This window comes from Oncorhynchus nerka, linkage group LG22 (assembly GCF_034236695.1).
Source record: "Oncorhynchus nerka isolate Pitt River linkage group LG22, Oner_Uvic_2.0, whole genome shotgun sequence".
Lineage (NCBI taxonomy): Eukaryota > Metazoa > Chordata > Actinopteri > Salmoniformes > Salmonidae > Oncorhynchus > Oncorhynchus nerka.
Genome location: NC_088417.1, coordinates 100280550 through 100308049, shown reverse-complemented (window position 1 = coordinate 100308049; position 27500 = coordinate 100280550). Strand labels below are relative to the sequence as shown.

The window sequence follows — 27500 nt, the reverse complement described above, 5'->3', positions numbered from 1 at the left end:
GGGAATGTATTCCCCAACCAGAGGGGCTGTATTCTCCAACCAGAGGGGCTGTATTCCCTCAACCAGAGGGGCTGTATTCCCTCAACCAGAGGGGCTGTATTCTCCAACCAGAGGGGCTCTATTCTCCAACCAGAGGGGCTGTATTCCCTCAACCAGAGGGGCTGTATTCCCTCAACCAGAGGGGCTCTATTCCGTAACCAGAGGGGCTGTATTCCCTCAACCAGAGGGGCTGTATTCCCTCAACCGGAGGGGCTGTATTCTCCAACCAGAGGGGATGTATTCTCCAACCAGAGGGGCTGTATTCTCCAACCAGAGGGGCTGTATTCTCCAACCAGAGGGGCTGTATTCTCCAACCAGAGGGGCTGTATTCTCCAACCAGAGGGGCTGTATTCTCCAACCAGAGGGGCTGTATTCCCTCAACCAGAGGGGCTGTATTCTCCAACCAGAGGGGCTGTATTCTCCAACCAGAGGGGCTGTATTCTCCAACCAGAGGGGCTGTATTCTCCAACCAGAGGGGCTGTATTCTCCAACCAGAGGGGCTGTATTCTCCAACCAGAGGGCTGTATTCTCCAACCAGAGGGGCTGTATTCTCCAACCAGAGGGGCTGTATTCCCTCAACCAGAGGGGCTGTATTCTCCAACCAGAGGGGCTGTATTCTCCAACCAGAGGGGCTGTATTCTCCAACCAGAGGGGCTGTATTCCCTCAACCAGAGGGTCTGTATTCCCTCAACCAGAGGGGCTGTATTCTCCAACCAGAGGGGCTGTATTCTCCAACCAGAGGGGCTGTATTCTCCAACCAGAGGGGCTGTATTCTCCAACCAGAGGGGCTGTATTCTCCAACCAGAGGGGCTGTATTCTCCAACCAGAGGGGCTGTATTCTCCAACCAGAGGGGCTGTATTCCCTCAACCAGAGGGGCTGTATTCTCCAGCCAGAGGGGCTGTATTCTCCAACCAGAGGGGCTGTATTCCCTCAACCAGAGGGGCTGTATTCTCCAACCAGAGGGGCTGTATTCCCTCAACCAGAGGGGCTGTATTCTCCAACCAGAGGGGCTGTATTCCCTCAACCAGAGGGGCTGTATTCTCCAACCAGAGGGGCTGTATTCCCCAACCAGAGGGGCTGTATTCTCCAACCAGAGGGGCTGTATTCCCTCAACCAGAGGGGCTGTATTCCCCCATAGAAATGTAATTACTAGAATGGCTATTGGCTGCCTCCCAGGAACATTTTCAGCAGGTACCTGCCTGCAGAGAGGAGACCTAATAATGTACAGGACCTGAGGCTGTATGTATTAAGTGTCTGAGAGTAGGAATGCTGATCTATGATCAGTTTTGGCTTGTAAATCGTACTGAATAAAATTAAACGAGAGGAGGGATCAGTACACCTCTGAGACGCTTGATAGCTACAAGAACCTGCTCTGTTGCGATTCCTGTTAGATCTTCTCAAACTGACTTCTGTTTCATCATACAGTATGTGTACCGTGCAGCTAAACCGATCCTCCTGGTGGTGACAAGAGGTTTCTTTCCAAGATGTCTTGTCTCTCTCTCTCTCTCTCTCTCTCTCTCTCTCTCTCTCTCTCTCTCTCTCTCTCTCTCTCTCTCTCTCTCTCTCTCTCTCTCTCTCTCTCTCTCTCTCTCTCTCTCTCTCTCTCTCTCTCTCTCTCTCTTCTCTCTCTCTCTCTCTCTCTCTCTCTCTCTCTCTCTCTCTCTCTCTCTCTCTCTCTCTCTCTCTCTCTCTCTCTCTCTCTCTCTCTCTCTCTTTCTCTCTCTCTCTCACTCTCTCTCTCTCTCTCTCTCTCTCTCTCTCTCTCTCTCTCTCTCTCTCTCTCTCTCTCTCTCTCTCTCTCTCTCTCTCTGTATATATAAACTATTTTGTTTTGTGTCATTTTCCTCTTTCGTTATGGCTTTCATGTTGTCTCTGATTTGGATCCTAGTCTTCGACTGACTGGAATCAGACGTTGCTGTAGTTCCCTCTTTGCTGCTTCTCCCGGGAAAGAAGTCGTGGGCTATGAGAGAAAGTTGCTAACACAACGGAGGATCAGAGTGGAGTTTGTTCGGCTTCATGCAGCTTTAATTGGATCAAAAGCTGGACACTACGCTGGGCTACTGAACCTCACCTTTAATTGGATCTAAAACTGGACGCTACGCTGGGCTACTGAACCTCACCTTTAATTGGATCTAAAACTGGACGCTACGCTGGGCTACTGGACCTCACCTTTAATTGGATCTAAAACAGGACGCTGCTATGCTTCGGTGGTATACCGTATATAATTTCTGAGGGCCGAGTTTTGAAATCAGTGGAATTATGATAGCTAAGGAGATGGAGAAGGTTCTGGCGTTTGATTGCAAATATGCAGACCGAGTCAAAAAGAGAACACACACATGTTGTATAAAACGCCGGATTACATCTTCAAACTAAGGGCAATCATGGCATCCGTGACAGAGAGGGAGAAGCATCTATCCTTGTACAGTGGGGCAAAAAAGTATTTAGTCAGCCACCAATTGTGCAAGTTCTCCCACTTAAAAAGATTAAATCAAATCAAATCAAAATCAAATCAAATTTTATTTGTCACATACACATGGTTAGCAGATGTTAATGCGAGTGTAGCGAAATGCTTGTGCTTCTAGTTCCGACAATGCAGTGATAACCAACAAGTAATCTAACTAACAATTCCAAAACTACTCTCTTATACACAGTGTAAGGGGATAAAGAATATGTACATAAGGATATATGAATGAGTGATGGTACAGAGCAGCATACAGTAGATGGTATCGAGTATAGTATATACATATGAGATGAGTATGTAGACAAAGTAAACAAAGTGGCATAGTTAAAGTGGCTAGTGATACATGTATTACATAAGGATGCAGTCGATGATATAGAGTACAGTATATACGTATGCATATGAGATGAATAATGTAGGGTAAGTAACATTATATAAGGTAGCATTGTTTAAAGTGGCTAGTGATATATTTACATAATTTCCCATCAATTCCCATTATTAAAGTGGCTGGAGTTGGGTCAGTGTCAATGACAGTGTGTTGGCAACAGCCACTCAATGTTAGTGGTGGCTGTTTAACAGTCTGATGGCCGTGAGATAGAAGCTGTTTTTCAGTCTCTCGGTCCCAGCTTTGATGCACCTGTACTGACCTCGCCTTCTCGTTGATAGCGGGGTGAACAGGCAGTGGTTCGGGTGGTTGATGTCCTTGATGATCTTTATGGCCTTCCTGTAACATCGGGTGGTGTAGGTGTCCTGGAGGGCAGGTAGTTTGCCCCCGGTGATGCGTTGTGCAGACCTCACTACCCTCTGGAGAGCCTTACGGTTGAGGGCGGAGCAGTTGCCGTACCAGGCGGTGATACAGCCCGCCAGGATGCTCTCGATTGTGCATCTGTAGAAGTTTGTGAGTGCTTTTGATGACAAGCCGAATTTCTTCAGCCTCCTGAGGTTGAAGAGGCGCTGCTGCGCCTTCTTCACGACGCTGTCAGTGTGAGTGGACCAATTCAGTTTGCCTGTGATGTGTATGCCGAGGAACTTAAAACTTGCTACCCTCTCCACTACTGTTCCATCGATGTGGATAGGGGGTGTTCCTCTGCTGTTTCCTGAAGTCCACAATCATCTCCTTAGTTTTGTTGACGTTGAGTGTGAGGTTATTTTCCTGACACCACACTCCGAGGGCCCTCACCTCCTCCCTGTAGGCCGTCTCGTCGTTGTTGGTAATCAAGCCTACCACTGTTGTGTCGTCCGCAAACTTGATGATTGAGTTGGAGGCGTGCGTGGCCACGCAGTCGTGGGTGAACAGGGAGTACAGGAGAGGGCTCAGAACGCACCCTTGTGGGGCCCCCGTGTTGAGGATCAGCGGGGAGGAGATGTTGTTGCCAACCCTCACCACCTGGGGGCGGCACGTCAGGAAGTCCAGTACCCAGTTGCACAGGGCGGGGTCGAGACCCAGGGTCTCGAGCTTGATGACGAGCTTGGAGGGTACTATGGTGTTGAATGCCGAGCTGTAGTCGATGAACAGCATTCTCACATAGGTATTCCTCTTGTCCAGGTGGGTTAGGGCAGTGTGCAGTGTGGTTGAGATTGCATCGTCTGTGGACCTATTTGGGCGGTAATCAAATTGGAGTGGGTCTAGGGTGCCAGGTAGGGTGGAGGTGATATGGTCCTTGACTAGTCTCTCAAAGCACTTCATGATGACGGAAGTGAGTGCTACGGGGCGGTAGTCGTTTAGCTCAGTTACCTTAGCTTTCTTGGGAACAGGAACAATGGTGGCCCTCTTGAAGCATGTGGGAACAGCAGACTGGTATAGGGATTGATTGAATATGTCCGTAAACACACCGGCCAGCTGGTCTGCGCATGCGCTGAGGTCGCGGCTGGGGATGCCGTCTGGGCCTGCAGCCTTGCGAGGGTTAACACGTTTAAATGTCTTACTCACCTCGGCTGCAGTGAAGGAGAGACCGCATGTTTTCGTTGCAGGCCGTGTCAGTGGCACTGTATTGTCCTCAAAGCGGGCAAAAAAGTTATTTAGTCTAACTGGGAGCAAGACATCCTGGTCCGTGACTGGGCTGGGTTTCTTCTTGTAGTCCGTGATTGACTGTAGACCCTGCCACATGCCTCTTGTGTCTGAGCCGTTGAATTGAGATTCTACTTTGTCTCTGTACTGACGCTTAGCTTGTTTAATAGCCTTGCGGAGGGAATAGCTGCACTGTTTGTATTCGGTCATGTTGCCAGACACCTTGCCCTGATTAAAAGCAGTGGTTCGCGCTTTCAGTTTCACGCGAATGCTGCCATCAATCCACGGTTTCTGGTTAGGGAATGTTTTTATCGTTGCTATGGGAACGACATCTTCAACGCACGTTCTAATGAACTCGCACACCGAATCAGCGTATTCGTCAATATTTTTATCTGACGCAATACGAAACATGTCCCAGTCCACATGATGGAAGCAGTCTTGGAGTGTGGAGTCAGCTTGGTCTGACCAGCGTTGGACAGACCTCAGCGTGGGAGCCTCTTGTTTCAGTTTCTGCCTGTAGACAGGGATCAACAAAATGGAGTCGTGGTCAGCTTTTCCGAAAGGGGGGCGGGGCAGGGCCTTATATGCGTCGCGGAAGTTAGAGTAACAGTGATCCAACGTTTTACCACCCCTGGTTGCGCAATCGATATGCTGATAAAATTTAGGGAGTCTTGTTTTCAGATTAGCTTTGTTAAAATCCCCAGCTACAATGAATGCAGCCTCCGGATAAATGGTTTCCAGTTTGCAAAGAGTTAAATAAAGTTCGTTCAGAGCCATCGACGTGTCTGCTTGGGGGGGGATATATACGGCTGTGATTATAATCGAAGAGAATTCTCTTGGAAGATAATGCGGTCTACATTTGATTGTGAGGAATTCTAAATCAGGTGAACAGAAGGATTTGAGTTCCTGTATGTTTCACACCATGTATCACACCATGTCTCGTTAGTCATGAGGCATACGCCCCCGCCACTCTTCTTACCAGAAAGATGTTTGTTTCTGTCGGCGCGATGCGTGGAGAAACCCGTTGGCTACACCGCATCGGATAGCGTCTTCCCAGTAAGCCATGTTTCCGTGAAGCAGAGAACGTTGCAGTCTCTGATGTCCCTCTGGAATGCTACCCTTGCTCGGATTTCATCAACCTTGTTGTCAAGAGACTGGACATTGGCAAGAAGAATGCTGGGGAGTGGTGCGCGATGTGCCCTTTTTCGGAGTCTGACCAGAAGACCGCTACGTTTCCCTCTTTTTCGGAGTCGTTTCCTTGGGTCGCTGCATGCGATCCATTCCGTTGTCCTGTTTGTAAGGCAGAACACAGGATCCGCGTCGCGGAAAACATATTCTTGGTCGTACTGATGGTGAGTTGACGCTGATCTTATATTCAGTAGTTCTTCTCGACTGTATGTAATGAAACCTAAGATGACCTGGGGTACTAATGTAAGAAATAACCCGTAAAAAAACAAAAAACTGCATAGTTTCCTAGGAACGCGAAGCGAGGCGGCCATCTCTGTCGGCGCCTGGAATTTTCATCATAGGTACACTTCAACTATGACAGACAAAATGAGAAGAAAAAAATCCAGAAAATCACATTGTAGGATTTTTAATGAATTTATTTGCAAATTATGGTGGAAAATAAGTATTGCAAACATGCAAACAGCCTAACCAGCTCTGCCAGGGCAAGTAAAATGGTCAGTGAGCTTTTCTCTCCCTTGTGTCTGGAAGTAGCTAGAAAGTTAGCCAATTAACTTGGGTGCTTGACTGCTGTTAGGTCAGAACGGACAATCTTACAACGCTCTGAGTTTACGGACGCCCAGAGCACACTCTTAGCTCACTCAGGCACTCCAGATTGAATTTACGAACACACCCGTAGTATAAACCAGCCTTTAGTCTTCATATCTTGGGTTGTTCAGATAGTCTATCTCCATTTTCAATTGGTCCTAATTAATTAACTGGGATTGGCTGTCTAACATCAAGCTATTGATTTAACTGTTAACTGTTAACCCTGGGATTATGACTGTGCTCTGCGGTAATTATCCTGGATTGAAGAGGCCTTTTATGAACCCTCTCCAGCTTGAAGTATTTACAATGCTGTGTTGTCTGTTGTCTGTCGTGGAGATAGGAATGCAACCTGCAAGCCGCTCTGGCAGGCTTTGCACTTTATTTGTCATGTAGGCCTACTACTAAGGGTGTCAAAGGCAGGCTTATCAGGGGGAGGGGGGGGGCAGGCTGAGAGGAGCAGGGATCAGGGGGAGGTAGGCTGAGATGAGCAGGGATCGGGCGGGGGCAGGCTGAGAGGGGCAGGGATCGGGGCAGGCTGAGAAGAGCAGGGATCGGGAGGGGGGCAGGCTGAGAGGAGAAGGGATCGGGGGGGGCTGAGAGGGGCAGGGATCGGGGGGCAGGCTGAAAGGAGCAGAGATCCATCTCTCTGTCACTGAGATCAGAACCTATCCCACTAGACTCCATCTCTAATCCATCTCTTCCTCTCTCTCTCTCCATCCCCATCTCTCTGTCACTGAGATCAGAACCTATCCCACTAGACTCCACTCTAATCCATATCTTCTTCTTTCTCCAACCCCATCCTGAGATCAGAGCTAGCCCACTCTGCTCTCTTATCTCTCTCCATCTCTCTCTCCATATGTCTCTCTCTATCTCTCCTCATATATTTCTCTCTATCTCTCTCTCTCGGTCACTTTCCATTCAGAGCAAGGTGCCAAAAGGACCCTTAGGGTCTCCTTTTCCTCCCAGCACCTCTCAGTCTATCCCAGCTCTCTCAGTCTCTCCCAGCTCCTCTCAGTCTCTCCCAGCTCCTCTCAGTCTCTCCCAGCTCCTCTCAGCCTCTCCCAGCTCCTCTCAGTCTCTCCCAGCTCCTCTCAGTCTCTCCCAGCTCCTCTCAGTCTCCCCAGCTCCTCTCAGTCTCTCCCAGCTCCTCTCAGTCTCTCCCAGCTCCTCTCAGCCTCTCCCAGCTCCTCTATCCCAGCTCTCAGCCTCCCAGCTCCTCTCAGTCTCTCCCAGCTCCTCTCAGTCTCTCCCAGCTCCTCTCAGTCTCTCCCAGCTCCTCTCAGTCTCTCCCAGCTCCTCTCAGTCTCTCCCAGCTCCTCTCAGCCTCTCCCAGCTCCTCTCAGTCTCTCCCAGCTCCTCTCAGCCTTCCCCAGCTCCTCTCAGTCTCTCCCAGCTCCTCTCAGTCTCTCCCAGCTCCTCTCAGTCTATCCCAGCTCTCTCAGCCTCTCCCAGCTCCTCTCAGCCTCTCCCAGCTCCTCTCAGTCTCTCCCAGCTCCTCTCAGTCTCTCCCAGCTCCTCTCAGTCTCTCCCAGCTCCTCTCAGTCTATCCCAGCTCTCTCAGTCTCTCCCAGCTCCTCTCAGTCTCTCCCAGCTCCTCTCAATCTCTCCCAGCTCCTCTCAGCCTCTCCCAGCTCCTCTCAGTCTCTCCCAGCTCCTCTCAGTCTCTCCCAGCTCCTCTCAGCCTTCCCCAGCTCCTCTCAGTCTCTCCCAGCTCCTCTCAGTCTCTCCCAGCTCCTCTCAGTCTCTCCCAGCTCCTCTCAGTCTATCCCAGCTCTCTCAGTCTCTCCCAGCTCCTCTCAGTCTCTCCCAGCTCCTCTCAGTCTCTCCCAGCTTCTCTCAGCCTCTCCCAGCTCCTCTCAGTCTATCCCAGCTCCTCTCAGCCTCTCCCAGCTCCGCCCAGTCTCTCCCAGCTCCTCTCAGCCTCTCCCAGCTCCTCTCAGTCTCTCCCAGCTCCTCTCAGTCTCTCCCAGCTTCTCTCAGCCTCTCCCAGCTCCTCTCAGTCTCTCCCAGCTCCTCTCAGTCTCTCCCAGCTTCTCTCAGCCTCTCCCAGCTCCTCTCAGTCTCTCCCAGCTCCTCTCAGCCTCTCCCAGCTTCTCTCAGCCTCTCCCAGCTCCTCTCAGTCTCTTCCAGCTCCTCTCAGTCTCTCCCAGCTCCTCTCAGTCTCTCCCAGCTCCTCTCAGTCTCTTCCAGCTCCTCTCAGCCTCTCCAAGCTCTCAGCCTATCCCAGCTCCTCTACGTCTCTCCCAGCTCCTCTGTCTCTCCCAGCTCCTCTCAGCCTCAACCCAGCTCCTCTCAGTCTCTCCCAGCTCCTCTCAGCCTCTCCCAGCTCCTCTCAGTCTCTCCCAGCTCCTCTCAGCTCCTCCCAGCTCCTCTCAGCCTCTCCCAGCTTCTCTCAGCTTCTCCCAGCTCCTCTCAGTCTCTCCCAGCTCCTCTCAGCCTCTCCCAGCTCCTCTCAGTCTCTCCCAGCTCCTCTCAGTCTCTCCCAGCTCCTCTCAGCCCCTCCCTGCTTCTTCCAGTCCGTCTTAATCCCTCCCAGCTCTTCTCAGCTCCTCCCGGCCCCCAGGACTCTCTTATAGGTCCTGATTGTCTCATCGTATTACCTTCATTCCAGAGCTGAGAGGGTTAAGAGGGCTGCAGTCAAGTATCTTCAGTCAGATCCCATTAGCTGTGGCTTGCTGAATGTTTCAAATGAGCCCCAAGAGCTGCCTTTTTCTACCTCCTACTTAATTAATGCTGTCATAATGAATCCACCGGGCCGGCTGCAGCCACTTCTCTTTCTCTATTTACTGCCGGCTGGCTTCTCCTTTCTCTCTCCAAGGTAATTAATGACCTTTCGCCTCCTACATGCCGCCAGTCCACACGCCAGTCATTCGTCCACCACGGCCCAAAGCCATTCTGGTAGTTCGGCCCCAACGTACCCCTACCTGGCTGGCCTCACACATGCCATGCCATGACACCAACCTCCTTAGTACCCAACACCACCTGTGGACTGTGTACTGCCAGAACCAGGCTCACTACACCTCTCCAGTCAATTTTATGAGCTGAATAGTATATTTGATAGTATCTAGCTGTCACTGATAACAATAAAAAATAATAACTGGGTTAAAATAATTTACACTTGAAATGGCTATAGTACTTCTTGTTTATGGCTTAATCAGTCAGATGAACTCGTGGATAACGGTTGAATGTCTCTGAGGACAGTTGTCATAGCATTGTCATAGCGTTGAATATCGTTAAATGTGAAGACTTTATATTATCAAATCAATTCTCTATGTGTAATTTAGTAATGCGATTAAACTAATCATGTTTACTTTAATTAAATAGAAAGTCGGGGCACCACGGGAAAATGTTTAAAGAGTATTTATTTCACGAATTAACTCTTCCGATATTTTCATATCTTATCGATTACAGACAGTTATTGTTATTACCGCATCAGTCATATTCTGAATGTCACAAACCCTTGGATATCTGCACGGACCCTATAACATAGATCATGAATCAGTGATATACAAATTGGCTTAATTATGTATGTACTAACTAACTTAAATAAATCACAGAATTACATAAACACGCACACACACACACACACACACTATAGGTCATACATTGTTTACTGACATGATAGAAAAGTCCCTAGTTGGCTAAGCCGATATGACTGCTTGGTAGACAAAGGAAAGGGGCGGGGACTGTTCAAGAGCGGGAAACTCAGAGAAGATTCACTGTGATACAGTAGATAACTGCACTCATTAAATGCTAATCATTTTTACGTGAACAGCCGCTCATTCGAAAAGAAATAGCATTTTGCATCTTTATGAGTGTAGTCTTTGTTGTCGCTCTCTGCGATCGCCGGGTTCGTCTGCTATCATCAGAGAGTCTCTGGTTACGTTCCCCAGAAGTCCCAAGGTCTTTCGTGGTTGTAGTTGTTATAATGGATACTTCAGAGTACTGTTTGTAAATGTTCTTAGACCAGATGCGTTTAACAGACAGTATTTAAACAGCTGCAGCCTGAATAATTCACTCTAGATTTCTTAACCATTCAAGACATCCCGCATTACCCCGGGTCTCTTTGTCATCGAGTAGTACTTCTTCTCTTTTGAAATTTTGAGTTCCAGCCATTTCAAAGTATGATCTCAAGTCCCTGCGTTTTTGACCTTTGAGAGTTGCCAACCATTTCAACATGTAGCTAAACGCTTCATGTTTTCTGATCTAATGAACATTTTGTCAGGAGCCATCTCCATGGAGTGCGGTTCCATGACGCCCGATGTAATGTCTGGGCTCACGGGGCTCGTCCACTGACTAGTAAAAGTGTTATATCTTGTTTAGTAGGACAACATCACATTACATCTTCTCACAAATAGTTTCATATTTAATCATTCACAACATTTACATGTAAATCTGATACATTGTATCAAGTATAAAGTTACAATGTTTCCGTTATAACATCTTTAATGATATCACCATGCAGTAAATGTTGGACATGATTATTATTTAAACGGACCAACTGGTTGGAACACAGACATATTGTTACGTTAGAAAAACGTTGTGACCTTCAAGTTACCGTTACCGTGCAATGTGGTAACAACGGGAATCTCAACGTTCATCTTGGCAGAGTGGGGAAAGGAGTTTCGATATTTACGACCGTCATAAAACAGACGACTTCCCGCTCCCCTTCTACGAGACAGAGCACGCTGTAGAGACGGACCCACTGTGACACTAATCCTTCAGATCGTCACAGGAGAGTCATGACAGTATGAAGGAAGTTAGAGATAGTTTTGCGAGCCAATGCTAACTAGCGTTAGCGCAATGACTGCAACGACTATGGGTACGCCAACTTCCTTCACCGAATATCATCCCTTTAACACAGTCATGATTCACAAAACCAGAAGCAGTTTCAAAATATATGTGTTTCTTGTCGTAACCCCCCATAGCAGGTGATGGCAGTTATTTTCATGACCCCCCCCCCCACCCCCTCTATTATAATAGCTGTTTAAAGTATGGTGGTCTCCAGTGGCCTCTTCCTCTGAGTGTATAGAATGCTGTCATGATGGATGAGTTCTATAAAAAGGTCAGTCTTGTTACACGTCATTCATGTTACTTAATCAGGTCATTCTAAAGATTCTAAAGGGGCCGTTTCCATCCTGCATGCCCATTGGCCGGGCTGGTAAGAACCTGTCATAGATAAGGCTGGTGGAGTCTCTTTAATGCCACCATTTCCTTTGTTCTCAATGATATCTGACTAGGGATTTGTCCCAAATCCTTTTTCCCACTATAGTGCACTACTTTTGAATACAGGCATATGGGCCCTGGTCAAAAGTAGTGCAACTTGGGACACAGGCACTTCATCCGTACCTAGTCAAAGAAGAACAGCTCTGCTTCCTTCCTTCCTTCCTACCTTCCTTCCTTCCTTCCATCCTTCCTTCCTTCATCTGACTGATTCAACCGTTTACCTTTTCCACAGGATATGTACTTCAATTACTTAAATGGGGTTCAATTTGATGATTCATGTTCAGTGCTCTACCGTGGAATAACAGACTTATTTTATGTACAGTTTTTCTCAATCGCTTTGGCTCAATTTTCGAACAATGATTTTTTTTTAAACCTCTTTCTAAACCTCTTAAGGATTTTTTCAATTTTCGCCTAAAATGACACCCAATTCTAACAGCCTGTAGCTCAGGACCTGAAGCAAGGACATGCAGTAGTACCATTTAAAAGGAAACACTTGGGAGTTTGTGGAAATGTGAAAGGAATGTAGGAGAATATAATCCATTAGATCTGGTAAAAGATAATACAAATAAATAAAAAAACGTTATTTTGTATTTTTTTGATACAATCATCTTTGAAATGCACGAGAAATGCCATAATGTATTATTCCAGCCCAGGTGCAATTTAGATTTTGGTCACTAGATGGCAGCAGTGTATGTGCAACGTTTTAGACTGATCTAATTAACCATTGCATTTCTGTTAAAAATGGTCAAGACTGCCCAAATGTGCCTAATTTGTCCTAATTTTAACTTTTCATGCATTGGCATTTGTGGGTTTGATTACAGGCTCAAAATGACCATAAACAAAGACCTTTCTTCTGAAACTCGTCAGTCTATTCTTGTTCTGATAAATGAAGGCTATTCCATGCGATCAATTGCCAAGAAACTGAAGATCTCGTACAACGCTGTGTACTACTCCCTTCACAGAACAGAGCAAACTGGCTCTAACCAGAATAGAAAGAGGAGTGGGAGGCCCCGGTGCACAACTGAGCAAGAGGACAAGTACATTAGAGTATCTAGTTTGAGAAACAGATGCCTCACAAGTCCTCAACTAGCAGCTTCATTAAACAGTACCTGCAAAACACTAGTCTCAACGTCAACAGTGAAAAGGCGACTCCGGGATGCTGACCTTTACCAGTACGTCCAGGTAAACCATTGGTGTGCACATGGTATATTGTACAGGGAGTTTTACTGTACTTCAATGATGCCTGTATATACTTCTTGAAGTTCTAGATACCCATAAGAATAGAAAACATTTCTAGTTTTACTAAACTGTCTGATTGTAGAATATGCAACACTAACATTACATTTTGTTTCTGTGTTACTATATAGAGAATAATGGAGCTGGAAGGACGTGAAATGACCCACACTCTTGTTTTTGTGGACGAGGCTGGGTTCAGTCCAAAGGTAGTAGACGTGGCCGCAATCTCATTGGACGCCGAGCCACGATTGACACACCAGGCCAACGTAGGGGCAATACTGCCATTTCTGAGAAATGGTGTAAGCACACATATTCCACACATTGGGCCCTACCCTACACCCAACTTCTCCCGGCCTTCCTGAATACGCTGTACAGAGACCTAACACCAGAACACCAAAGAGGTTTAGTTAGACCAGATTATGTAATTGTGTGGGATAATGTCAGCTTCCACCGAACCAACATTGTGAGGGAGATGGTTTGCTGCCCATGCACGGATAATAATGGAGTTCCTTCCACCATCCTCCCCCGTTCCTGAATCTGATAGAAGAGGTTTTGTTCAGCATGGAGGTGGAAAATGTATGACTATCGGGCACAAGATCAGATGTCTCTGTTAGATGGTATATGACTATCGGGCACAAGATCAGATGTCTCTGTTAGATGGTATATGACTATCGGGCACAAGATCAGATGTCTCTGTTAGATGGTATATGACTATCGGGCACAAGATCAGATGTCTCTGTTAGAAGGTATATGACTATCGGGCACAAGATCAGATGTCTCTGTTAGATGGTATATGACTATCGGGCACAAGATCAGATGTGTCTGTTAGAAGGTATATGACTATCGGGCACAAGATCAGATGTCTCTGTTAGATGGTATATGACTATCGGGCACAAGATCAGATGTCTCTGTTAGATGCTGTTTTGTGAGGACATCACAGGCGATCATTGCAGGGGATGGTCGCGCCACATAAGGAGATTTTTCCGCTCGGTGCATCTCAAGGAAAAACATAACATGTGATATTGATGATAATCTCTGGCAAGACAAGAGCAACAGGAACAGCAAGAAGATGGGAACTTGTAGTGTGAGGAGATACAATGAAGTGTTTTTTAAGGAACTACCACAGGTTTTTTCAGTGTGGTTTTTTTTTGTATGTCATTTTGTGGCAAATTTTCTGTTCTCTCTCTCTCTATATATATATATATATATATATATATATGACTTTACATGTCAGAAATACAGTTGAAGTCGGAAGTTGCCATACCCCTTAGCCAAGTACATTTAAACTCAGTTTTTCACAATTCCTGACATTTAATCCTAGTAAAAATTCCCTAAGGTCAGTTAGGATCACCACTTTATTTTAAGAATGTGAAATGTCAGAATAATAGTAGAGAGAATAATATATTTCACCTTTTATTTCTTTCATCACATTCTCAGTGGGTCAGAAGTGTACATACTCAATTAGTATTCGGTAGCATTGCCTTTAAATTGTTTAACTTGGGTCAAACGTTTTGGGTAGCCTTCCACAAGCTTCCCACAATAAGTTGGGTGAATTTTGGCCCATTCCTCCTGACAGAGCTGGTGTAACTGAGTCAGGTTTGTAGGCATCCTTGCTCGCACACACTTCTTCAGTTCTACCCACACATTTTCTATGGGATTGAGGTCAGGGCTTTGTGATGGCCACTCCAATACCTTGACTTTGTTGTCCTTAAGCCATTTTGCCACAACTTTGGAAGTATGCTTGGGGTCATTGTCCATTTGGAAGACCCATTTGCGACCAAGCTTTAACTTCCTGTCTGATGTCTTGAGATGTAGCTTCAATATATCCACGTCAATTTTCCTGCCTCATGATGCCATCTATTTTGTAAAGTGCACCAGTCCCTCCTGCAGCAAAGCACCCCCACAACATGATGCTGCCACCCCGTGCTTCACGGTTGGGGTGGTGTTCTTCGGCTTGCAAGCCCCCCCCCTTTTCCTCTTAACATAACAATGGTAATTTTGGCCAAACAGTTCTATTTCAGACCAGAGGACATTTCTCCAAGGATGAACCAGACTTGTGGAGGTCTACAATTTTTTTTCTGAGGTCTTAGCTGATTTATTTTGATTTTCCCATGATGTCAAGCGAAGAGGCACTGAGTTTGAAGGTAGGCCTTGAAATACATCCTCAGGTACACCTCCAATTGACTCAAATTAGGTCAATTAGCCTATCAGAAGCTTCTAAAGCCATGACTTAATTTTATGGAATTTTCCAAGCTGTTTAAAGGCAGTCAATTTAGTGTATGTAAACTTCTGACCCACTGGAATTGTGATACACTGAATTATAAGTGAAATATTCTGCCTGTAAACAATTGTTGAAAAATAACTCATGTCATGCATGCAGTAGATTGTTCTAACCGACTTGCCAAAGGTATAGTTTGTTAACAAGAAATGTGTGGAGTGGTTGAAAAACAAGCTTTAATGACTCCAACCTAAATGTATGTAAATCCCCGACATCAACTGTATTTAAAAATAGAAATGTGAATGTGAATGTTCTGTGTAGGTGTAACACATTGCTTAAAAAATAAATGTACTGTATACGTACAAATATACATGTCCTTTTTTCTGTGTACTACAGTATTGACTTTTCCCGGTGAACTTTGAACTACCGTTGAAATCAGTATCTATAAAGCTCAGTGTGATACACAATAAGCATTCAGCTAGACAGGTGACCTTCTGGTATAGTATAGTATAGTATAGTATAGTATAGTATAGTATATTCCAGTATAGTATAGTATAGTATAGTATAGTATAGTATATTATAGTATATTCCAGTATAGTATAGTATAGTACAGTATAGTATAGTATAGTACAGTTCCGTATAGTATAGTATAGTATAGTACAGTATAGTGGAGTATAGTACAGTATAGTATAGTACTGTATAGTATAGTCCAGTATAGTATAGTATAGTACTGTATAGTATAGTCCAGTATAGTATAGTATAGTACTGTATAGTATAGTCCAGTATAGTATAGTATAGTATAGTATAGTACTGTATAGTATAGTCCAGTATAGTATAGTACTGTATAGAATAGTCCAGTATAGTATAGTATAGTATAGTACTGTATAGTATAGTACAGTACAGTATAGTATAGTACAGTACAGTAAGCAGTCAGTGTCAACAAAACCATTTCAAAACCAAAAACATCTAAACGTTTTGACCTCATGATGACAAAACAATTGTTCATTTTGGTGTCATTGGCCAATTTACCGACATAATAACTAGGTTTTGAAGCATGAATGAAATGTTTTTGTCTGAGTTTCTACGTTGTAGCAGACATGCCATAGACTTGTCCCATTAAACAGCTGTGACAACTGCACTTATAGTTTAGAGAATGTTAAGACTGTTTCAAAACATTTGCCAAAGCGATTGATGAAAAACTGTAATCAATCAATCAATGAAATGTATTTCTAAAGCCCTTTTTACATCAGCTGATACCTCAAAGTGCTGTACAGAAACCCCCCAGCCTAAAACCCCAAACAGCAAGCAATGCAGGTGTAGAAGCACGGTGGCTCGGAAAAACTCCCTGGAAAGGTCGGGAACATTGGAAGAAACCTAGAGAGGAACCAGGCTATGAGGTGTGGGTCAGTCCTCTTCTGGCTGTGCCGGGTGGAGATTATAACAGAACATGGCCAAGATGTTCAAACGTTCATAGATGACCAGCAGGGTCAAATAATAATAATCACAGTAGTTGTAGACGGTGCAACAGGTCAGCAGGTGCGAGACAGCAGGTGCGGTAGAGAGAGAGAGTCGAAACAAGGTAAACAGCAGGTCCGGGACAAGGTAGCACGTCCGGTGAACAGGTCAGGATTCCATAGCCGCTGGCAGAACAGTTGAAACTGGAGCAGCAGCACGGCCAGGTGGACTGGGGACAGCAAGGAGTCATCATGTCAGATAGTCCTGAGGCATGTCCTAGGGCTCAGGTCCTCCGAGAGGGGAGGGAGAGTGAGAGGGAGAGAGAGAATTAGAGAGAGCATACTTAAATTCACACAGGACACCAGATAAGACAGGAGAAATACTCCAGATATAACAGACTGACCCTAGCCCCCCGACACATAACCTACTGCAGCATAAATACTAGAGGCTGAGACGGGAGGGGTCAGGAGACACTGTGACCCTGTCCGATGATACCCCCAGACAAGGCCAACCAGGCAGGATATAACCCCACACACTTTGCCAAATGCACAGCCCCAACACCACTAGAGGGATATCAAAAGACTACCAACTGAGACAAGGCCGAGTATAGCCCACGAAGATCACCCCCACGGCACAAACCCGAGGCGGCTCCAACCCGGACAAGAAGATCACGTATGTGACTCAACCCACTCAAGTGACGCACCCCTCCTAGGGACGGCATGAAAGAGCACCGGTAAGCCAGTGACTCAGCCCCTGTAATAGGGTTAGAGGCAGAGAATCCCAGTGGAGAGAGGGGAACCGGCCAGGCAGAGACAGCAAGGGCGGTTCGTCGCTCCAGTGCCCTGCCGTTCACCTTCCCACCCATGGGCCAGACTACACTCAATCATATGACCCACTGAAGAGATGAGTCTTCAGTAAAGACTTAAAGGTTGAGACCGAGTCTGTGTCTCTCACATGGGTAGGCAGACCATTCCATAAAAATGGAGCTCTATAGGAGAAAGCCCTGCCTCCAGCTGTTTGCTTAGAAATTCTAGGGACAATTAGGAGGCCTGCGTCTTGTGACCGTAGCGTACGTGTAGGTATGTACGGCAGGACCAAATCAGAGAGATTAGGTAGGAGCAAGCCCATGTAATGCTTTATAGGTTAGCAGTAAAACCTTGAAATGAGCCCTAGCCTTAACAGGAAGCCAGTGTAGAGAGGCACTGGAGTTATATGATAAACATTTTTGGTTCTAGTCAAGATTCTAGCAGCTGTGTTCAGCATTAACTGAAATGTATTTAGTGTTATAAATGGGGAGCCGGAGAGTAGAGCATTGCAGTAGTTTGATCTAAAAGTGACAAAAGCATGGATTACCTTTTCTGCATCCTTTTTGGACAAAAGGTTTCAGATTTTTGCAATGTTACAAGATGGAAAAAAGTTGTCCTTGAAATATTCTTTATGTGTTCAGTGCTCTATAGTGGAATGACAGATTTATGTTAATAAGTGTTCAGTGCTCTACAGTGGAATGACAGATTTATGTTAATGAAGTGTTCAGTGCTCTATAGTGGAATGAGATTTATGTTAATGAAGTGTTCAGTGCTCTATAGTGGAATGAGATTTATGTTAATAAGTGTTCAGTGCTCTACAGTGGAATGACAGATTTATGTTAATGAAGTGTTCAGTGCTCTAAGGTGGAATGACAGATTTATGTTAATGAAGTGTTCAGTGCTCTACAGTGGAATTACATATTTATGTTAATGAAGTGTTCAGTGCTCTATAGTGGAATGACAGATTTATGTTAATGAAGTGTTCAGTGCTCTATAGTGGAATGACATATTTATGTTAATGAAGTGTTCAGTGCTCTATAGTGGAATGATATATTTATGTTAATGAAGTTTTCAGTGCTCTACAGTGGAATTATATATTTATGTTAATGAAGTGTTCAGTGCTCTACAGTGGAATGATATATTTATGTTAATGAAGTGTTCAGTGCTCTATAGTGGAATGATATATTTATGTTAATGAAGTGTTCAGTGCTCTACAGTGGAATGACAGATTTATGTTAATGAAGTGTTCAGTGCTCTACAGTGGAATGACAGATTTATGTTAATGAAGTGATCAGTGCTCCTCCTGTTGGTCTACTTCATCACGATAGGACTGTAATAGGTCTGAACTGCCACATCTGTTACAGATGCGGTAAAGCTGTTTTGTATTTGAAGACTCACGTGTTTCTCTGTTTCTCCTCTACAGTACCAAGTGGCCCTCCACAGAACATCTCCTTGGAAGTAGTTCTGTCAAGAGTGAGTACATGCATTTTGTCATTCAAGATATATAATGTGTGCAAGTGTACAGTACCAGTCAAAAGTTTGGACACACCTACTAATTTCAGGGCTTTTCTTGATTTTTTACTATTTTCTACATGGTAGAATAATAGTGAAGACATCCAATATTTTAAATAACACATATGGAATCACGTAGTGACCAAAAAATTATATTTCATATTTGAGATTCTTCAATGTAGTCACCCTTTGACTTGGTATGCACACTCTTGTCATTCTCTCAACCAGTTTCACAAGGTAGTCACCTGGAATGTAGCCTAGTGGTTAGAGAGTTGGACTAGTAACCGAAAGGTTGCAAGTTCGAATCCCCGAGCTGACAGGGTACAAATCTGTTGTTCTGCCCCTGAACAGGCAGTTAACCCACTGTTCCTAGGCCGTCATTGAAAATAAGAATTTGTTCTTGCCTAGTAAAATTATAAATAAAATAAAAATGTTTTTCAATTTACACATGCATATAATGTGTATCATTTACCGTGTAAAATGTCAACGCTTTAAGTAGATTGCACCATCAGAATAAAAAATAGAAAATAGTGGTCTGACGAGTTGGGCTGTTGGACTTTTCAAAAGTTGACATACTCTTCACTCTGAGACCCACAGGAGCTCTATTTTATGGACATAAATATCTCTACTTCCCCCTTCCAGCTATTTGGGTCTGTCTGTATGAACCTGAACGCTTGATTAAACACATTGCTAGAATCCAGAATGAGCTGCCGTGCTACCAGACAGCCTGTTTATGCCAGAGTGGATCCCTGGAGTGGCAGAGGGATTTTAGTACAGGCCAAAAGTTGTGTTGTGTTTCAGAAAAACAGCTTGCAGTGGCTGGGGCCCCTACAGGCTTCAGTGGCTGGGGCCCAACGTGCTCCGTTTGGCTTCTGACGAGGGCTTGTTGCCTCTCTTCTGCTGTGCTCTGCTCTCCCTCTCCTGCTAGTTGAGGCTGATAGAGGTGTGGGGGGGGGTTTAGGAAGAAAGTGGATAAAGAGAGGGAAGTACATGCCAGATCTTGGCCTAGAAGTTCCAGCCTCGGACATATTCTACTAATCCTTTTCTTATCTCAGTGTTTTTCTGTTAACCTGGATACAAGGTAGTTAACCTACTGTTCTACAGGGCGCCGAAGACGCCCCCGCACCTCTCTGATTCAGAGGGGTTGGGTTAAATGTGGAAGACAAGTTTCAGTTGACTAGATATCCCCCTTTACCTTTCCCTACTCGTTTATTTCAACATTTGCGGTATAAATCCGGAGAGATAGAACGCCCATTCAAAAGCAGAAGTGTAGGTCTGAGACAGAGTTATTCGTATTCGTTTACTGATGGTATTTTCTGTCAAAGAGTAGCAGTTGTCAGTGAATAGCAAGCCAAGGATCGCTCACCACACCATAACTTTGTGACTACATAGATATAGATATTTCTATTGATGGATAGAAACTGTACAATACAATATATAGCCTAGTGGTTAGAGTATAGAGGTGGCAGGTAACCTAGTGGTTAGAGTGTAGAGGTGGCAGGTAGCCTAGTGGTTAGAGTGTAGAGGTGGCAGGTAACCTAGTGGTTAGAGTGTAGAGGTGGCAGGTAGCCTAGTGGTTATAGTGTAGAGGTGGCAGGTAACCTAGTGGTTAGAGTGTAGAGGCGGCAGGTAGCCTAGTGGTTATAGTGTAGAGGCAGCAGGTCAGGAGATATAATGGTGTTGCTCTGTGAGGTCAGGAGATATAATGGTGTTGCTCTGTGAGGTCAGGAGATATAATGGTGTTGCTCTGTGGGGTCAGGAGGTATAATGGTGTTGCTCTGTGAGGTCAGGAGATATAATGGTGTTGCTCTGTGGGGTCAGGAGGTATAATGGTGTTGCTCTGTGGGGTCAGGAGATATAATGGTGTTGCTCTGTGGGGTCAGGAGATATAATGGTGTTGCTCTGTGGGGTCAGGAGATATAATGGTGTTGCTCTGTGGGGTCAGTAGATATAATGGTGTTGCTCTGTGGGGTCAGGAGATATAATGGTGTTGCTCTGTGAGGTCAGGAGATATAATGGTGTTGCTCTGTGAGGTCAGGAGATATAATGGTGTTGCTCTGTGGGGTCAGGAGATATAATGGTGTTGCTCTGTGGTGTCAGGAGATATAATGGTGTTGCTCTGTGGGGTCAGGAAATATAATGGTGTTGCTCTGTGAGGTCAGGAGATATAATGGTGTTGCTCTGTGGGGTCAGGAGGTATAATGGTGTTGCTCTGTGAGGTCAGGAGATATAATGGTGTTGCTCTGTGGGGTCAGGAGGTATAATGGTGTTGCTCTGTGGGGTCAGGAGATATAATGGTGTTGCTCTGTGGGGTCAGGAGATATAATGGTGTTGCTCTGTGGGGTCAGGAGATATAATGGTGTTGCTCTGTGGGGTCAGTAGATATAATGGTGTTGCTCTGTGGGGTCAGGAGATATAATGGTGTTGCTCTGTGAGGTCAGGAGATATAATGGTGTTGCTCTGTGAGGTCAGGAGATATAATGGTGTTGCTCTGTGGTGTCAGGAGATATAATGGTGTTGCTCTGTGGGGTCAGGAAATATAATGGTGTTGCTCTGTGAGGTCAGGAGATATAATGGTGTTGCTCTGTGAGGTCAGGAGATATAATGGTGTTGCTCTGTGGGGTCAGGAGATTTAATGGTGTTGCTCTGTGAGGTCAGGAGACATAATGGTGTTGCTCTGTGAGGTCAGGAGATATAATGGCGTTGCTCTGTGGGGTCAGGAGTTCTGGGTGGTGGTGTTCTGGGTCGTGAGGTTCTGGGTAGTGATGTTCTGGGTGGTGGTGTTCTGGGTCGTGGGTGTTCTGGGTGGTGGTGTTCTGGGTCGTGGTGTTCTGGGTGGTGGTGTTCTGGGTGGTGGCGTTCAGGGTCGTGGTGTTCTGGGTCGTGGTGTTCTGGGTGGTGGTGTTCTCGGTGGTAGTGTTCTGGGTTGTGGTGTTCTGGGTCGTAGCGTTCAGGGTCGTGGTGTTCTGGGTCGTGGTGTTCTGGGTCGTGTTGTTCTGGGTCATGTTGTTCTGGGTCGTGAGGTTCAGGGTCGTGAGGTTCTGGGTGGTAGTGTTCTGGGTTGTGGGTGTTCTGGGCTGTTGTGTTCTGGGTCGTGGTGTTCTGGGTCATGGTGTTCTGGGTGGTGGTGTTCTGGGTCGGGGTGTTCTGTGTTGTGGTGTTCTCGTGGTAGTGTTCTGGGCCGTGTGTGTTCTGGGTGGTGGTGTTCTGTGTGGTGGTGTTCTGGGTCGTTGTGTTCTGGGTCGTGATGTTCTGGGTCGTGATGTTCTCGGTGGTAGTGTTCTGGGTCGTGTGTGTTCTGGGTCGTGATGTTCTCGGTGGTAGTGTTCTGGGTCGTGGTGTTCTGGGTCGTGGGGTTTGTTCTGGGTCGTTGTGTTCTGGGTCGTGGGGTTCTGGGTCATGTTGTTCTGGGTCGTGGTGTTCTGGGTCGTGGTGTTCTGGGTCGTGAGGTTCTGGGTGGTAGTGTTCTGGGTCGTGGGGTTCTGGGTCGTGGTGTTCTGGGTCATTGTGTTCTGGGTCGTGGTGTTCTGGGTCGTGGTGTTCTGGGTCGTGGTGTTCTGGGTCATGTTTTGTTCTGGGTCGTGGTGTTCTGGGTCGTGGTGTTCTGGGTCGTGGTGTTCTGGGTCGTGGTCGTGGTGTTCTGGGTCGTGGTGTTCTGGGTCGTGGGGTTCTAGGTCGTGGTGTTCTGGGTCGTGGTGTTCTGGGTCGTGGTGTTCTGGGTCGTTCTGGGTCGTGGTGTTCTGGGTCGAGGTGTTCTGGGTCGTGGTGTTCTGGGTCGTGGGGTTCTGGGTCGTGGTGTTCTGGGTCGTGGTGTTCTGGGTCGTGGTGTTCTGGGTCGTGGGGTTCTGGGTCGTGGTGTTCTGGGTCGTGGGGTTCTGGGTCGTGAGGTTCAGGGTCGTGGTGTTCTGGGTCGTGGGGTTCTGGGTCGTGGGGTTCTGGGTCGTGGTGTTCTGGGTCGTGGTGTTCTGGGTCGTGAGGTTCTGGGTCGTGGTGTTCTGGGTCGTGGGGTTCTGGGTCGTGGTGTTCTGGGTCGTTAAGAGCAGGACGGCTTCCACCTTCAAACTAATGAGTTCTGACTTCAACATTCTAACAGTGGAATTAATGCATTTCATATATGATATATCAACAATAATAATTTGGTTACGTTTTCGTTAGTTTATGTTATTTATTTTTATCCAAGTGTTCAGTCAAATTTGTTTATGGTGCTTTGTTACAATTATGAAACAGAAACACTGGATTTGACTGTTTATTAATGATGAAATTATGAAAAATGTTAATAACGTTCCACCCATGAGGCCACGTGGTCATTTGACTGTAGGAAAGAACAAATACACTTCATGTCGGGGTTTTCTATATTTTGTCATAAAGCGAAGTCGTTAAGGGAAGCTGGTGGATTCGTAAGATGGACGAGGGTTAGATAGTGTGTGCAAGGCTGTGCTGTCTGTGTCTGTGTGTGTGTGTGTGTGTGTGTGTGTGTGTGTGTGTGTGTGTGTGTGTGTGTGTGTGTGTGTGTGTGTGTTTGTCTGCAGCTGTGTGTGTGTGTGTGTGTGTGTGAGTGTGTGCGTGCGTGCGTGTGTGTGTGTGTGTTTGTCTGCAGCTGTGTCTGTGTGTGTGTGTGTCTGCATGTGTGTGTACAGTAAGCACATTTTCAAGTAGCTCTTATACAGCCGTGCAGCTGCTCTCCTGTCTTCTATTCACATGGACACCTGCTTGAATGTAAAACACCAAATACCAGCAATTGCTATAATCTTAGTCTGCCAGCAATATAATCATTCAAGATTTAGCTAAGATTCAAGCCCGTGATTAAATGTCTGCTGAACAATGTGAGAGTAATTATCTACGAGAAATGAATACCAACTCTGCATTTATCCTTGTCGTTCTGCCATTTTATTAGCAATATTTTATTTTGTGCCTGAGTCCCAAATGGAATCCTCTTCCCTGTTTAAAAAAAAAACAAAACACTTATTTTCACCAGGGCCCATAGGGTGTCATTTGGGACTCATTCTATTTTCCCATTCTGGTTGAAAGACCAGGGCAATCAGAGTGCTAATACGCATGAACTATTCACTTCCTCCTCCACAACTCAGTGCAATATGTAAAGTGTTGAGGACAATATAATTGTGATTGTCCTGGATATGAATTAACCACATCTCAACCTACTGTACTGTGTGTATGAGTTGTCTTCTTATAGGTGGTAGGAAGCAGCTGTTACACAGCCTTCAGTAACCTGGTAGGATATAGCTGTTACACAGCCTTCAGTAACCTGGTAGGATATAGCTGTTACACAGCCTTCAGTAACCTGGTAGGATACAGCTGTTACACAGCCTTCAGTAACCTGGTAGGATATAGCTGTTACACAGCCTTCAGTAACCTGGTAGGATACAGCTGTTACACAGCCTTCAGTAACCTGGTAGGATGCAGCTGTTACACAGCCTTCAGTAACCTGGTAGGATATAGCTGTTACACAGCCTTCAGTAACCTGGTAGGATACAGCTGTTACACAGCCTTCAGTAACCTGGTAGGATACAGCTGTTACACAGCCTTCAGTAACCTGGTAGGATATAGCTGTTACACAGCCTTCAGTAACCTGGTAGGATACAGCTGTTACACAGCCTTCAGTAACCTGGTAGGATACAGCTGTTACACAGCCTTCAGTAACCTGGTAGGATATAGCTGTTAAAGAGCCTTCAGTAACCTGGTAGGATATAGCTGTTAAACAGCCTTCAGTAACCTGGTAGGATATAGCTGTTACACAGCCTTCAGTAACTTGGTAGGATACAGCTGTGACACAGCCTTCAGTAACCTGGTAGGATATAGCTGTTACACAGCCTTCAGTAACCTGGTAGGATATAGCTGTTACACAGCCTTCAGTAACCTGGTAGGATATAGCTGTTAAACAGCCTTCAGTAACCTGGTAGGATACAGCTGTTAAACAGCCTTCATTAACCTGGTAGGATACAGCTGTTAAACAGCCTACAGTAACCTGGTAGGATACAGATGTTACACAGCCTTCAGTAACCTGGTAGGATACAGCTGTTAAACAGCCTTCAGTAACCTGGTAGGATATAGCTGTTACACAGCCTTCAGTAACTTGGTAGGATACAGCTGTGACACAGCCTTCAGTAACCTGGTAGGATATAGCTGTTACACAGCCTTCAGTAACCTGGTAGGATATAGCCTTTACACAGCCTTCAGTAACCTGGTAGGATACAGCTGTTAAACAGCCTTCAGTAACCTGGTAGGATATAGCTGTTACACAGCCTTCAGTAACCTGGTAGGATATAGCTGTTACACAGCCTTCAGTAACTTGGTAGGATACAGCTGTGACACAGCCTTCAGTAACCTGGTAGGATATAGCTGTTACACAGCCTTCAGTAACCTCGTAGGATACAGATGTTACACAGCCTTCAGTAACCTGGTAGGATACAGCTGTTACACAGCCTTCAGTAACCTGGTAGGATATAGCTGTTACATAGCCTTCAGTAACCTGGTAGGATACAGATGTTACACAGCCTTCAGTAACCTGGTAGGATATAGCTGTTACACAGCCTTCAGTAACCTGGTAGGATACAGCTGTTACACAGCCTTCAGTAACCTGGTAGGATATAGCTGTTACACAGTCTTCAGTAACCTGGTAGGATATAGCTGTTACACAGCCTTCAGTAACCTGGTAGGATACAGCTGTTACACAGCCTTCAGTAACCTGGTAGGATATAGCTGTTAAAGAGCCTTCAGTAACCTGGTAGGATACAGCTGTTACACAGCCTTCAGTAACCTGGTAGGATATAGCTGTTACACAGCCTTCAGTAACCTGGTAGGATACAGCTGTGACACAGCCTTCAGTAACCTGGTAGGATATAGCTGTTACACAGCCTTCAGTAACCTGGTAGGATATAGCTGTTACACAGCCTTCAGTAACCTGGTAGGATACAGCTGTGACACAGCCTTCAGTAACCTGGTAGGATATAGCTGTTACACAGCCTTCAGTAACCTGGTAGGATACAGCTGTGACACAGCCTTCAGTAACCTGGTAGGATATAGCTGTTACACAGCCTTCAGTAACCTGGTAGGATATAGCTGTTAAAGAGCCTTCAGTAACCTGGTAGGATATAGCTGTTACACAGCCTTCAGTAACCTGGTAGGATATAGCTGTTAAAGAGCCTACAGTAACCTGGTAGGATATAGCTGTTACACAGCCTTCAGTAACCTGGTAGGATACAGCTGTTACACAGCCTTCAGTAACCTGGTAGGATACAGCTGTTTAACAGCCTTCAGTAACCTGGTAGGATACAGCTGTTACACAGCCTTCAGTAACCTGGTAGGATACAGCTGTGACACAGCCTTCAGTAACCTGGTAGGATACAGCTGTTACACAGCCTTCAGTAACCTGGTAGGATACAGCTGTTTAACAGCCTTCAGTAACCTGGTAGGATACAGCTGTTACACAGCCTTCAGTAACCTGGTAGGATACAGCTGTGACACAGCCTTCAGTAACCTGGTAGGATACAGCTGTTACACAGCCTTCAGTAACCTGGTAGGATACAGCTGTGACACAGCCTTCAGTAACCTGGTAGGATATAGCCTTTACACAGCCTTCAGTAACCTGGTAGGATACAGCTGTTAAACAGCCTTCAGTAACCTGGTAGGATATAGCTGTTACACAGCCTTCAGTAACCTGGTAGGATATAGCTGTTACACAGCCTTCAGTAACTTGGTAGGATACAGCTGTGACACAGCCTTCAGTAACCTGGTAGGATATAGCTGTTACACAGCCTTCAGTAACCTCGTAGGATACAGATGTTACACAGCCTTCAGTAACCTGGTAGGATACAGCTGTTACACAGCCTTCAGTAACCTGGTAGGATATAGCTGTTACATAGCCTTCAGTAACCTGGTAGGATACAGATGTTACACAGCCTTCAGTAACCTGGTAGGATATAGCTGTTACACAGCCTTCAGTAACCTGGTAGGATACAGCTGTTACACAGCCTTCAGTAACCTGGTAGGATATAGCTGTTACACAGTCTTCAGTAACCTGGTAGGATATAGCTGTTACACAGCCTTCAGTAACCTGGTAGGATACAGCTGTTACACAGCCTTCAGTAACCTGGTAGGATATAGCTGTTAAAGAGCCTTCAGTAACCTGGTAGGATACAGCTGTTACACAGCCTTCAGTAACCTGGTAGGATATAGCTGTTACACAGCCTTCAGTAACCTGGTAGGATACAGCTGTGACACAGCCTTCAGTAACCTGGTAGGATATAGCTGTTACACAGCCTTCAGTAACCTGGTAGGATATAGCTGTTACACAGCCTTCAGTAACCTGGTAGGATACAGCTGTGACACAGCCTTCAGTAACCTGGTAGGATATAGCTGTTACACAGCCTTCAGTAACCTGGTAGGATACAGCTGTGACACAGCCTTCAGTAACCTGGTAGGATATAGCTGTTACACAGCCTTCAGTAACCTGGTAGGATATAGCTGTTAAAGAGCCTTCAGTAACCTGGTAGGATATAGCTGTTACACAGCCTTCAGTAACCTGGTAGGATATAGCTGTTAAAGAGCCTACAGTAACCTGGTAGGATATAGCTGTTACACAGCCTTCAGTAACCTGGTAGGATACAGCTGTTACACAGCCTTCAGTAACCTGGTAGGATACAGCTGTTTAACAGCCTTCAGTAACCTGGTAGGATACAGCTGTTACACAGCCTTCAGTAACCTGGTAGGATACAGCTGTGACACAGCCTTCAGTAACCTGGTAGGATACA

The 27500-nt window shown here is 45.8% G+C and overlaps 1 protein-coding gene across 1 annotated transcript in view; it reads left to right on the top strand.

Annotated features, from left to right (window-relative positions):
* dcc (DCC netrin 1 receptor) overlaps window positions 1-27500 on the top strand; it is a 675496-nt gene that overhangs the window by 457726 nt on the left and 190270 nt on the right. The window contains exon 12 of the mRNA XM_065007657.1: window positions 18644-18693. Within this exon, the coding sequence (XP_064863729.1) occupies window positions 18644-18693 (50 nt within the window). The remainder of the gene's footprint in view (window positions 1-18643; window positions 18694-27500) is intronic.